This window comes from Pelodiscus sinensis, chromosome 26, assembly GCF_049634645.1.
Source record: "Pelodiscus sinensis isolate JC-2024 chromosome 26, ASM4963464v1, whole genome shotgun sequence".
Taxonomy (NCBI): Eukaryota; Metazoa; Chordata; order Testudines; family Trionychidae; genus Pelodiscus; species Pelodiscus sinensis.
Genome location: NC_134736.1, coordinates 266,995 through 279,754, shown reverse-complemented (window position 1 = coordinate 279,754; position 12,760 = coordinate 266,995). Strand labels below are relative to the sequence as shown.

The 12,760-nt window shown below is 48.1% G+C and overlaps 2 protein-coding genes across 4 annotated transcripts; one reads left to right on the top strand and one right to left on the bottom strand.

The window, feature by feature from the left end:
- Nucleotides 1–62: 62 nt before the first annotated feature.
- RPS25 (ribosomal protein S25) lies at nucleotides 63–6,722 on the bottom strand. Its single transcript, XM_075909694.1, has 5 exons — nucleotides 6,679–6,722; nucleotides 6,385–6,480; nucleotides 4,404–4,587; nucleotides 389–487; nucleotides 63–131 (listed from the first exon to the last, which is right to left on the bottom strand). The coding sequence occupies exons 1-4, from the start codon at nucleotides 6,679–6,681 to the stop codon at nucleotides 393–395; spliced, it is 378 nt and encodes a 125-aa protein (XP_075765809.1). The 5' UTR covers nucleotides 6,682–6,722; the 3' UTR covers nucleotides 63–131; nucleotides 389–392.
- TRAPPC4 (trafficking protein particle complex subunit 4) lies at nucleotides 6,512–12,459 on the top strand. 3 transcript variants are annotated; one of them, XM_075909690.1, is made up of 5 exons: nucleotides 6,515–6,992; nucleotides 7,991–8,165; nucleotides 8,404–8,507; nucleotides 10,478–10,604; nucleotides 11,971–12,459. In XM_075909690.1, exons 1-5 carry the CDS (start codon nucleotides 6,680–6,682, stop codon nucleotides 12,047–12,049), a joined length of 798 nt encoding a protein of 265 aa, XP_075765805.1. In that variant the 5' UTR covers nucleotides 6,515–6,679; the 3' UTR covers nucleotides 12,050–12,459. The 3 variants fall into 3 exon arrangements, with proteins under 3 accessions (XP_075765807.1, XP_075765805.1, XP_075765808.1); XM_075909693.1 differs by having other exon boundaries at nucleotides 6,842–7,053; XM_075909692.1 differs by lacking the exon at nucleotides 7,991–8,165 and having other exon boundaries at nucleotides 6,512–7,053.
- The last annotated feature ends 301 nt before the right edge of the window (nucleotides 12,460–12,760 follow it).

Sequence of the window (12,760 nt, the reverse complement as noted above, 5' to 3'; positions counted from 1 at the left end):
CACAGAATAAAAGATATCCTCATAAGCCTCTTGGCTCTCTCACCCTCAAGAAAACTTTAAACTTTTTCTTTAATTCAACGACTTTATTGTATACATTTGCATATGAAATATGGCAGAGGTGACTGGAGAACCTGCAAAGCAAAAAGCAGTGATTTAGACAATCTGTTTTCTTAAAGTCATTTAATAAAACGTGAAAGAACAGTCCTCCACTTGTTGGGCACTTTATGAAGAACTTGAGTTTTAGTTCTTCCAGTGCTCCACACCTATTTGTTTTCACTGTTTAGATTTCACAAGGCAAGGGGGGAGAAATCTAAAATCCCCTAGAGTGAATACTTCATAGTAGCAAGCAATTTTTAACCAGTAGTACTTCAGAGGAATAGCAGCTCACCTTTCTATGCATCTTCCCCACCAGCAGGTGCATCCCCACCCTTGGTATTTCTGGTGTAAATCACTTGGGCTCGATGCTTGGACACAAGTTTGATTAAACCTATGAAGGAAGCAGGAGACATTTATGAAAACAAAGTGTTAACAACTAAGCTTGGAAAGCCCATATGGCCAAAGGGTAACAGCTCTATATTGAGCACTTCAGACACAGGGCTAGAAACCTGTTGGTTCAAGAGGGCATTTCAATAACAGAAATAGAGTAGAACGCACTATGAACCACTTTGATTGGAAACACTGAAATTCCTATTGAAGCCTTTGGCAGAGTTATAGTCTTACTTAGACATAACAGTCCCAACACTAAGGCTACATCTACGCTGGCATGATTTTCCGGAAATGCTGTTAACTGAAAAGTTTTCCGTTAAAAGCATTTTTGGAAAAGCGTGTCTAGATTGGCAGGATGCTTTTCCGCAAAAGCACTTTCGCGATCAGGGCTTTTTTGCGGAAAACATCTGTCTACAGTGGCCCTTTTGCGCAAAAGTTTTTCGGAAAAAGACTGTTGCCCGAACGGGAGCAGCATAGTATTTCCACAAAAGCACTAACAATCTTACATGAGATCATCAGTGCTTTTGCGAAAATTCAAGCGGCCAGTGTAGACAGCTGGCAAGTTTTTCTGCAAAAGCAGATGATTTTACGGAAAAACTTGTCAGTCTATACACAGCCTAAATGTTTTGTAGGACAGGAGAACGGTTTTATACAACATTAAAATGCCAAGTAAAATATCCATTTGAGTGATGCCAAACTCTCCCCTTACCCCAGGCTGTGCCTCCCCCTCCAGTACAACCTTTCCCTGCTTCTCCCAGAGCCTCCTGCAGAGATGAGTTGATCAGAAGGGGGAGCTGGCAGCTAGTGAATATATAGCACCTATCAATTTTTTTCCCCCTGGGTTCACCAGCCCTAAAGCAGCCCCAGGGTCAGAGCCCATGCACCTTTGTATACAAGCTTGTATCAAATCAATATAAGCTTTAAACTAGGTTCAATGGGGGCAGGTGACCAAAGCCAACAGGTACGTGAAGCATGGAAATCTGGGAGATGGGTCAGAAATGGGAGGGGGTGTAGCTATAATAGCAGAGGTAGAGGAGGGAGAAGGTAAAAATGGGAGGCAAGATCAAATCAGTATCTTATATGCCTATATACAAATGCAAGAAGTATGGGGGAATAAGCAGGAAGAATTTGAAGTGCTCACACACACACACACACACCCCTGACATGGTTGGTATCACAGAGACTTAGTGGGATAATACACAACATTGGAATACTGGTATAGAATGGTACAGCTTACTCAGGAATGATAGGCATGGAAAAAAGGGAGAAGGTGTTGTCTTATATGTTAAAAATGTATGCACTTGGACTGAGGTGGAGATGGACGTAGTAGACAGTTGCATTGAGAGTCTCTGAATTAAGCTAAAAGGGATTTTAAAAAAAGGGTGATGTCCTGCTAGAAGTCTACTATAGACCACCCCTACCCAGGTAGAAGAAGCTTTTTTTAAACAAAATCATCCAAAGCACAGGATTGGGTGGTGATGGGGGACCTGAACTATCCAGACATATGTTGGGAAACTAACACAGCGGGGCACAGTCTGTCCAATAAGTTCTTGGACTGCACTGAATCATCATTTCCCTTCACATCCACTGGCTTATAGGGCAACACAGACTGCATTGAAGACAATTTTATTTCAGAAGGTTTAAAAAAAGCTACTGGGGGAAGCTGTTCTAAATTTAATTATAACAAATAGGGAGGAGCTGGTTGAGAATTTGAAAGTAGAAAGCAGCTTGGGTCAAAGTGATCATGAAATCCTAGAGTTCATGATTCTAAGGAATAGTAGAAGGGAGAACAGCAAAACATAACAGATTTCAGGAAAGCAGATCTTGGTAAGCTCAGAGCACTGGTAGGTAAGGTCCCATGGGAAGCAAGACTAAGGTGAAAAACAACTGAAGAGAGTTGGCAGTTTTTCAAAGGGACATTACTAAGGGCCCAAAAAGCAAGCTATTCCGCTGTGTAGGAAAGATAGAAAGTATGGCAAAAGGCCACCTTGGCTTAACCAGGAGCTCTTGCATGATCTAAAAATAAAGAGTCATAAAAAGTGGATACTTGGACAAATTACAAAGGATGAATTAAGCAAACACAGATATGCAGGGGCAGGTTTAGAAAGGCAAAGGCACAAAAAAAGCTCAAACTAGCTACAAGCAAAGGGAAACAACAAGAGTGTCTATATATTAGAAGCAAGACCACCAAGGATAGGGCAGGCTCTCACTGCTCAGTGAGGGGAAACAACAACAGAGGAGCTTAATGACGTCTGTGTTTCAGTCTTCATCCAGAAGTCTGATGAAGGAATGCCTAACAGTGAATGCTAGTGGGAAAGAGGTAGGTTTAGAAGATAAAGAATAAGTAAAAAAATCACTTAGAAAAATTTGTCTGCAAGTCACTAGGGCCTGATGAAATGCATCCTAGAATACTCAAGGAACTGAGAGGAAGTATCTGTGGCCTTAGGTATCATCTTTGAAAAAATCATGGAAGACAGGAGAGATTCCAGAAGACTGGAAAAGGGCAAATATAGTGCCCATCTCTAAAAAGGGAAATAACACCCAGGAAACTACAGACCAGTCAGTTTAACTTCTGTGCCAGTAAAGATAATGGAGCAAGTAATTAAGGAATTCATTTGCAAACACCTGGAAGGTAATAAGGTGCTCAGTAACAGTCAGCATGGATTTGTGAAGAACACATGTCAAACCAATCCGATAGCTTTCTTTGATAGGGCAACAAGTCTTGTGGGTAAGGGAGAAGTAGTGGATCTGGTATACCAAGACTTCAGTAAGGCATTTGATACAGTCTTGCATGATATTCTTATCAATAAACTAGGTAAATACAACTTAGATGGGGCTGGATAACCGTTCTCAGAGGGTAGTTATTAACATTTCACAACCCTGCTGGAAGGGCATAACCAAGTGGGATTCCACAGAGGTCTATTTTGGGACCAGTTCTGTTCAATATCTTCATCAACGATTTAGATATTGGCATACAGAGTGCGCTCATTAAGTTTGCAGATAATACCAAGCTTGGAAGGGGTTGCAACTGCTTTGGACGATAGGGTCATAATTCAAAATGATCTGGACAAACTGGAGAAATGGTCTGAGGTAAATAGGATGAAGTTTAATAAAGACAAATGCAAAGTGCTTCACTTAGGAAGGAACAATCAGTCACACACAAAGAATGGGAAGCGACTATCTAGGAAGGAGTACTGCAGAAAGAGATCTAGGGGTCATAGTGGACCACAAGCTAACTGAGTCAGTGTGATGCTATTGCAAAAAAAGCAAACATGACTCTGGGATGCATTAACAGGAGTGTTATGAGCAAGACACGAGAAGTCATTCTTCCACTCTACTCTGCGCTGATTAGGCCTCAATTTTAGTACTTTATCCAGTTCTTGGCCCCACATTTCAAGGAAGATGTGGAAAAATTGGAGAAGGTCCAGGGAAGAGCAACAAAAATGATGAAAAGTCTAGAGAACATGACTTATGAAGGAAGACAAAAACTGGGCTAAAGTTTGGAAAGGAGAAAACAGAGGGGCCACGATAGCAGTTTTCAGGTATCTAAAAGGGTGTCAGGAGGAGGGAGAAAAATTGTTCTCCTTAGCCTCTAAGGAGAGGACAAGCAGCAATGGGCTTAAACTGCAGCAAGGGAGATTTAGTTTGGACGTTAGGAAAAGCTTCCTAGCTGTCAGGGTGGTTAAACACTGGAATAAGTTGCCTAGAGAGGTTGTGGAATCTTCATTTCTGGAGATATTTAAGACCAGGATAGACAGACATCTATCAGGGATGGTCTAGTTGGTACCGGGTTCTGCTGTGAAGGAAGGAGACTGGACTCAGTGACCTCTGGAGGTCCCTTCCAATTCTAGTGTTCTATGATTCTAATCACCAATAAATGAGGGACATGATACATTTGAGGTCTCCGGTGTTTTTACCTTTGCTGAGCAGTTCTTGGAGGGCAGCCCTTGCTAAGGAACCTCGAATCTTCAACCTTTCAGAGACTACAGCAGGCGTAATAAGTTTGTAGTTGGGCACTTCTTTGCACAGTTTATCATAAGTAGCCTTGTCAAACAAAACAAGGTTGTTCAGCTTGTCTCTTACTTTCCCCTTGGACCACTTCTACATGAAGAAAAAGAAAGGAAAGGTCACCAAAGAAAAATACCCTAAATGAAAGCTCTGGTATAATTTCAAGAACTGCACCAGTTAACACAGAAATTTCCTCCGTGTCCACCTAATTCAAGCTTGTTGATCAGATGAGCACCAGTTCAACACACATCTTAGTCACTGAGTTACCAGCACTGACCCATTAGCACAGGGGACTAATACGGCTACCCCTCTGATAATTAGCACAGGGGTGTCCAACCAGTTAGAGACTAAGAGCCAAAATAGCTGTGGATAGAGTGCAAAGAGCCATGTATTATATATTTATTTTTATATATCTATAGATAGATACAGGGCTTGACAAACTGCGGCTAAATCTACTCGCCAGCCCCACACTGTGCATGTGCAAGACCCGCATTGCACGTGTGTGCTGCCAGTGAATGGGGCAACCAGCCCCGGATATAGTACACAAAAATGTACCGATAAAAACAACATTACAGGACATTTCAGACAAAAAAGTCTCTAGTCACTTAAAAAAAAATTCACTGCCTGTCCATAGATCTTCAGAGAATTTGACAAGGAACAAACATCAATTAAAAAAAAAAACAAAACAAAAAGCCTTTAAAAATACAGTAATATTCTCTCTCTCAAAAAAAGCATCTCCACCACGTATTTTAAATTGAGCACAAGTGCCCTATTATGGTCTGAGTTTTTTTAAATTAAACTGAACTGAGAAGTAAATTAGCACAATTTGGAGTGCCTGTTTCACTCCAGCTTGATGATCTCTGGTATGGTTTTGTCATTTTTTTTAAGCTAATGCATATTATGGCTTTTTTATAGTTCTAAAATCTAGGTCTGTCCCAGACTGCAAATATGAGAGGTTCAAAAACAATAAGGGAGACACTCATATCCCAGAATAATTGCTTCAGCCTGGCAAACAATAGCCTTTGAATTTTCTTTAAAGAAACACAGCATAAACCAGGGACATTCGGATTCTTTTTTTGCCCTGGAGTTTAAACAGGACATCTGTGTTGGCTGCCTTGTTCTGCATCCATGAATACTTTTGAGTTTAAGGTGCTTCTGTGTCTCTCTTCCCCCCCCCCCCCCCCCCCCGCTCTAATCCAATGCCTCCCCCAGAGCCAGGTACCTCCAGCCCCCTGCTCTAACCTAATGCCTGGGTCTCACTGGAGTCACCGCCATGCACTTCTCCCTCCAGGTGCTGGGGCATACGCAGAGCTGCTGGCCATAAGCAGTCTTGGCCGCATGGCTCAGAACTACAACAGCCGCATTTCTTGGAGCAAAGAGCTGCATGCGGCTCAAAAGCAGCCGGCTGGCCACCCCTGCATTAGCATCAGGCTCCAAAATGCACAGCAGGGCCTTTTTCTACACTACCACAAAACAAAAATTCCAGAGCAGACAGCAATCACATATATTCACCAGTTATTCAATTCTACTGTATTTAAGCCACCTGCAATCTGACACAGTGCTAGCTTGTAAGTCACCCCCAAAATCCAAACTGTAACTTGAAACTGACTTGTGTTTCTTTACACACGTGAAATTCACCCTGTAACAGTGCTGACATCCAGGTCAGTAGAACTGCCATGTCACAAGCAGCTAGTCCCCAAGGGAATTGGGTTTTTAAACTGGCTCCCCTCTGACAGTGGCTGGGGGCTCGTCAGGAGCGGGGCTGGAGCGCGGGCTGCCGGCCTCGCCCCAGGCACCACGGAATAGGGGAGTAACCAGGAAGAATTCCCGGGGTCGCTCAATTAGCCGATATGGAACATCCCAGGCCCCGCCGCGCGCCCGGGAACCCACCTTCTTCTTCGCTTTGCCCCCGGATTTGTTCACGGGGTCCTTGTCCTTCTTCGCGGACTTGCCCGCGTCCTTCTTCTTCTTGTCGTCCTTGGGGGGCTGGGAAGAGACACGGGGGGGGGGGGGTGAAACCAGCCGCCAGCCCCGGGAAAACCCTCCCCCGGCGGGACCCACACGGGGCGGCTCGAACCGGCCGCCCCCCCCCCACGGGACCGAGTCACTAACGGCCAACCCGGCACCAGCTGGTCCAACCTCCGCGCGCAGACCCCTGCCCTAGGCCTGCCCGGCGCGGCTCACCATGGCGCCGGCTGCTGCTGCTGCTGCTGCAAGATGTCGGACGAGAAAGGAAAGAGCCTGCTCGGGCAGCCTGGGAAACCCCGTGCTGCCACTGCGCTTCCGGAGCACCGGGCCACACCGCTTCCGGGTCACCGGGGGGGGGAGACTACACTTCCCATCATCCCCGCCCACCGCCGTGCCCTGGGCTGACGGGAGCCGACATGGCCATCTTCAGCGTGTACGTGGTGAACAAGGCCGGGGGGCTCATCTACCAGCTGGATCACTACGCGCCGCGCGCCGAGGCCGAGAAAACGTTCAGCTTCCCCCTGGACCTGGTGCTCAAGCTCCACGACGAGCGCGTGGTGGTGGCGTTCGGGCAGCGCGACAGCATCCGCGGTGCGGGGGGGGGCACTGGGGGCCAGTTGGGGGGCTGAGGCCGGCCAGTGGGGGGGGGCAGTGGCTGTGCCTGTGGGGGGGACACTGGGGGCCAGTTGGGGGGCTGAGGCCGGCCAGTGGGGGGGGGGCAGTGGCTGTGCCTGCGGGGGAGGCACTGGGGGCCAGTTGGGGGGCTGAGGCCGGCCAGTGGGGGGGGGGGGCAGTGGCTGTGCCTGCAGGGGAGGCACTGGGGGCCAGTTGGGGGGCTGAGGCCGGCCAGTGGGGGGGGGCAGTGGCTGTGCCTGCGGGGGAGGCACTGGGGGCCAGTTGGGGGGCTGAGGCCGGCCAGTGGGGGGGGGCAGTGGCTGTGCCTGCGGGGGGGGGCACTGGGGGCCAGTTGGGGGGCTGAGGCCGGCCAGTGGGGGGGGGGAGTGGCTGTGCCTGCGGGGGAGGCACTGGGGGCCAGTTGGGGGGCTGAGGCTGGCCAGTGGGGGGGGCAGTGGCTGTGCCTGCGGGGGAGGCACTGGGGGCCAGTTGGGGGGCTGAGGCCGGCCAGTGGGGGGGGGGCAGTGGCTGTGCCTGTGGGGGAGGCACTGGGGGCCAGTTGGGGGGCTGAGGCCGGCCAGTGGGGGGGCCAGTGGCTGTGCCTGTGGGGGAGGCACTGGGGGCTAGTTGGGGGGCTGAGGCTGGCCAGTGGGGGAGGCAGTGGCTGTGCCTGCAGGGGAGGCACTGGGTGGCTGGGGCTGGCTAGTGGCTGTGGGGGAGGCACTGGGGGCCAGTTGGGGGGGGGGGCAGTGGAGTCCAGTTCGGGGGCTGGGGCTGGCGAGTACACAGGAGGGGGCACTTGGGGCCAGCCAGGGGACACAGGTGGGATCCTGTGATAACAGCACAGTGACCAGGTCCGTGCACCTGTTGCTGGTGGGTGCTGTGGGGCTCAGCTCTCCTGTGCTGCTTTCAGTGGGCCATGCTGTACTCTCCATCAATGGCATCGATGTGAATGGGAAGTACACAGCTGATGGGAAGGAGGTGCTGGAGTACCTCTGCAACCCTGCCAACTACCCCGTCTCCATCCGTTTTGGTCGGCCTCGCCTCTCCTCCAATGAGAAGCTCATGCTGGCCTCCATGTTTCACTCGTGAGTTTTCACTGGGAAGTTGAGCTCTGTGTCCTGGCTACCATGGCACCAATAATTAATAATTCAGTAATGCCCTCATTTATGTGGCACTGACCAAACGCAGAGGAACCCACATTCCCTACCCCAAAGACGACCCGTTGAGGGTGGAGAAGGGACCCAATATGGACTACCACATTTCTAATAACTTGAAGAGGAATCCTTTGTTTAAGACTGAAGTAATTTCCCTTTGTTTGTGAAGGTTGTTTGCAATTGGGTCCCAGTTGTCTCCTGAGCTAGGGAGTTCTGGCATCGAGATGTTAGAAACAGACACATTTAAACTACACTGTTTTCAGACTTTAACAGGTAAGACTTATTGCTCACATTATCCCTGTTAGTTCAAGCTCAAGGCTATTTCACCCTCACTCTGAAAAAACAAGTACAAACTGCTTTAATAGACTTGTATGCTGCTGAAAGGACTGCTTTTGTGCTTTGTCTTTATTCAGAGGGTATTTCTCGGAATTAGATTGTCAATACCTCTGAGCAGGGGCCCATCACCTAGTTGTAAATCCTTCTGCATGCCTCTACTCTACTGCTCTTGAACCAGATACTAGAGTAATCATCTTTTCCCCTTCTCTTCTGCCTTTCATCTTAAAAAGGCAAATTACCTCACAAAAATGAATTAGCCCTCAGCTGCTTACTCACTGCCCAAGAATTATCCTCTCTTTACAGCCAGAGAAACTAGTTTGTTTTGTCCATGCCTCAATTGGCCAACATGTCTTTAAAGTCTGGAGAAATGCAAGTAAACCCTAGACTGTGCTTGAACTGCAAGATTCCTCTACAGGTACTCAACTGTATAGGCCACTGGATCCCCAACCTTTTTAACCACAAGATCACTTTTTCAATTTAAGTGCAATGTAAGATCTACCTCCAACCCAGATACCCTTCCCTACTTCCTTCCTACTCCCTCATCCTCACTCACTTTCACCAGGCTGAGGTAAGGGGTGAGGATGCAGGCTCTGGTTTTGGGCAAAGGGATTTGGAGTGTGAGGGGTGCACTGGGCTGAGCCCAGGGTGGGGCTTTGGGGTTCAGGAGGCATTTCATGGTGCAAGCTCTGCAAAGGAGTTTGGGTGTATGGGAACTCACACTTGGGGCGCAGGAGGTTGGGTGTAGGAGGAGGTTCAGGGCTGGAACAGGGTTCAGGAAGCATGATCTGGCTTGACACCATTTAACTGAGATGCCTTCCGGGTGGTGGAGCGGTGGGGTTAAGGCAGCCTTACTCCTGCCCTGGCCCTGCACCACTCCCGAAAGCATGTACAGCAGTAGCTCCATGGTGCCACGTGCTGCCCGTCATCCACAGGCACTGAGCCCACAGCTTCTACTGGCCAAGGCTCCCCCTTATTGATCAATGGGAACTGCAGGAGTAGTGTCTGCAGACAAGGACAACATGTGGAGACCCCTGCTCTGCCTTTTTCATGAGCTGCAGGGACATGTCAGCCACTTCCAGAAGCAGCAATTACCACAGGGATAATTACTCCAGTCACAACCCATGAGGTGTTTTAGAACTCACTACTCAAAGAATTAATTGTAAGCATAAGAAAGAAATGAAAATGATGAACTGCACAGACCCGTCAAACAAAACAAACACACTTTGCAAGCAGTAAAAGAAGTAACAACCACCCCCCATGTGTGTGTTGGGAGATGAGTGACAGATAGTGTGTTTATGAGAATAACAGTGTGAGTGTGAGTGTGAGAGAGAGAGAGAGATTGATTTGCATTGCCAAGCTCCCTCCTGCCCCTTCACTGTATGGGAGACAGGGTGTCCCTCCTCCCCCCACTTCTGTATCTTGACAGCAGCACTGCCCCTCTTCTCCCTCCCACATTCTGCACAGCAAGCAGAAGGCTCCCAGGAGGGAGCTCCAAGGCAGAGGGCAGGAGCAGCATGACAGTGGGTGGAGGGACAACTGAAGTGACAACACTTGCTAGCTGCCGGGCAAAAACCAGTCAGGATCCCCTGTCGAGTCTCCAAGATCTAGCAGTAGATCCTGCTCTACTGGTTGACCACCGCTGGTCTCGGGCACTGTAACTATTTCAAAACATGCTTTGTGCACCTCAAGTAAAATCACATCACTAATACTGGCTTTTTAAAATATTCTACCCAATCATTATATATTAACTAGGCAAGTTTTAAATAATCTTCTGGTGGTGTCAACTGATCTCCCATCCTGCCTGTAAAAGAGGCCTTTTCAATTATATTTAGGAATGTATTTCATAGTATATTACCTTCGCAGCTTGCACCAAGTCTCTGCTAATGCTGCTTTCATTATGGTTCCAGGGATCAAATTTGTAGTACTTGCTGATCCACGGCAAGCTGGGATAGAGTCCCTTCTGCGCAAGATCTACGAGATTTATTCTGACTTTGCTCTGAAAAATCCTTTCTACTCACTGGAGATGCCAATCAGGTAGGGGCATAAGGAGATGTGTAGAATAACAGGATACTTGCATTTGCTCAGCTCACCTCTTTCAGAGCACTTTACAACCATTAATACAACATCCTTTGAAGCATGGAAGACCAACTTATTTTACAGTGGGAAAGCAAATGATTTTACTGTTTGAGGTTATTTGGTCAGTGATGAAATTGGAAATAGACCCCATGTCTTCAACTGTCATTCCCAGAATCCATTAACTAAATAACCCTAAGATTGCTGGGTTCTGTTTTGACCTGTGCTGCTGCCCGAAGCTCCAGTAATAAACCTGACTGCTTTGTGTGTCAAACAAAACCACAGGTTGAACCTCTCTCAATCAGGACTCCCTGGTCCAGCAACATTTGTGGGGTGGCAGGACCAAGGATGCTGCTGGATCAGAGACCTGGTGGAGGGTCAGAACACCAGCGGGCTCCGGGACCGCCACAGCAGGGATAGCGAAGCCAGAAGCTCCGGCAGCACGACCAGTGCTGCTCTGGTAGAGCTGGCAGCGCTGGGAACCCTGGCAGCTGAGTAGCAGTCTGCTTCGGGGGGGGATGGGGCACAGCGGGACTGCAGGCTGGTGGGTCTAGTGCTGCTGTGGGAGGGCTGGGAGCACTGGTAGTGGGGCATTCGTTTGCCACAGCAAAACAGAGCCCCAGGGCAGGACCATGGGATGCTGTGGCAGAGCATCAGGACTGGTTGCACATGGGGAGCCCACCGGGAGGCCAGGCCAGGAGCAGAGACCTCCCCTGGTCTGGCAAAATCCCTTCTTTGGGACCACTCAGGTCCCTAGAGTGAAGGACCAGGGAAGTCCAACCTGTAGTGTCTGTATCAACCCAAAGCCTGAATTTTTGTACAATTAAATTTCATAAGGAGGTTCAGCGCTGTCAGAGGTCTCATGAGAACAGCAGTCTAATTTCTGTCCTCTCTAAAAAGCTGGAGGAAACTTCCTCTGGAGATGTTCCATTTGAGCAATATGGTATGCTGTCTCTTGGCCGGACCCTCATTGAATTTCTAACCCCTATCAAGGTGGCAATCAAGCTTGAGACTTTTGAAACTGTTGTGGCATGTCAGAAAAGCTGAACTCAAGCTGCTTTGGGGGTCTGATTCAGTAGCAGAGTTTGGCAGAATAGAGAAACGGCTGCAGGACTGGGACTGGCTGTCTTCCAGCTCTTGGTTTCTGATTAAAACACCAGCATCGGAGGAAATGAGTTGTAGCTCACAAAAGCTTATGCTCTAATACTCTAATGTGTTTGTCTTTAAAGTGTCACCGGACTCCTTGTTTTAGCATGGGTTGGGTTGCAGATGGAGATTTTGACATCCCATTCTGACCATGATAGATGTACTTCTGTGATTACTGCAGGTGTGAGCTGTTTGATCAGAACTTGAAACTTGCTTTGGAGGTAGCAGAAAAAGCTGGACCATTTGGACCGGGATCATAGGACTTTTCTAGAGTCAGGACTGAGCCTCTCCTCACTAGACAGCGTGTCCAGGATCTTCTGGCTACAGCAATGGGAGAGGAGGTCCTGAGGTCACAAATGGCATGTCATGTCCAGAAATGCTGCTTTATTTTATTGGTGTAGAATTCACTTTGCCTAACAGTAAATGTCGTTGTTATAGCTAAGAATGGGCAGACATGGCTGAAGCTACAATTGCAGCTCTAATGCTGTCACTATAACATGAAGGAAGACAACACATGACATGACACAACATGGTGGTAAAACCTCAGCTAGATCCCCCTTTCTCACTTGAGTTTGTACACATCTATTTGTCTTTCTCTGTAGCTTTAATTTATGATTCAGACACATGGCTACTTTGGATGTACAAGTAATAAACATTCATTTAAACTATGGCCAGATTAATTCTTGGATTGGATGCATTCATTCCTGCTAGAGCTAGTGTTTACATGCAACCCAGATATTGTTACTCTGGTGTCGTTTTACCATCTGGAACCATAGCTTCAGATGAACTTTACTGTGCTCAAAACCCTTTGGAAGGCAACACTTCAGCTTACCTCGGGGTAAACTGAAATAAATGATTTAAAGCGGGAGGAATAGAAGCAGAAAGGGCAGCATAGAATGACAAAGGCTAATCAGTGCAGAAACAAATGTCCTACATCCACCACTGGCCTCTGGGCAAGGGCAGCTTTTTTC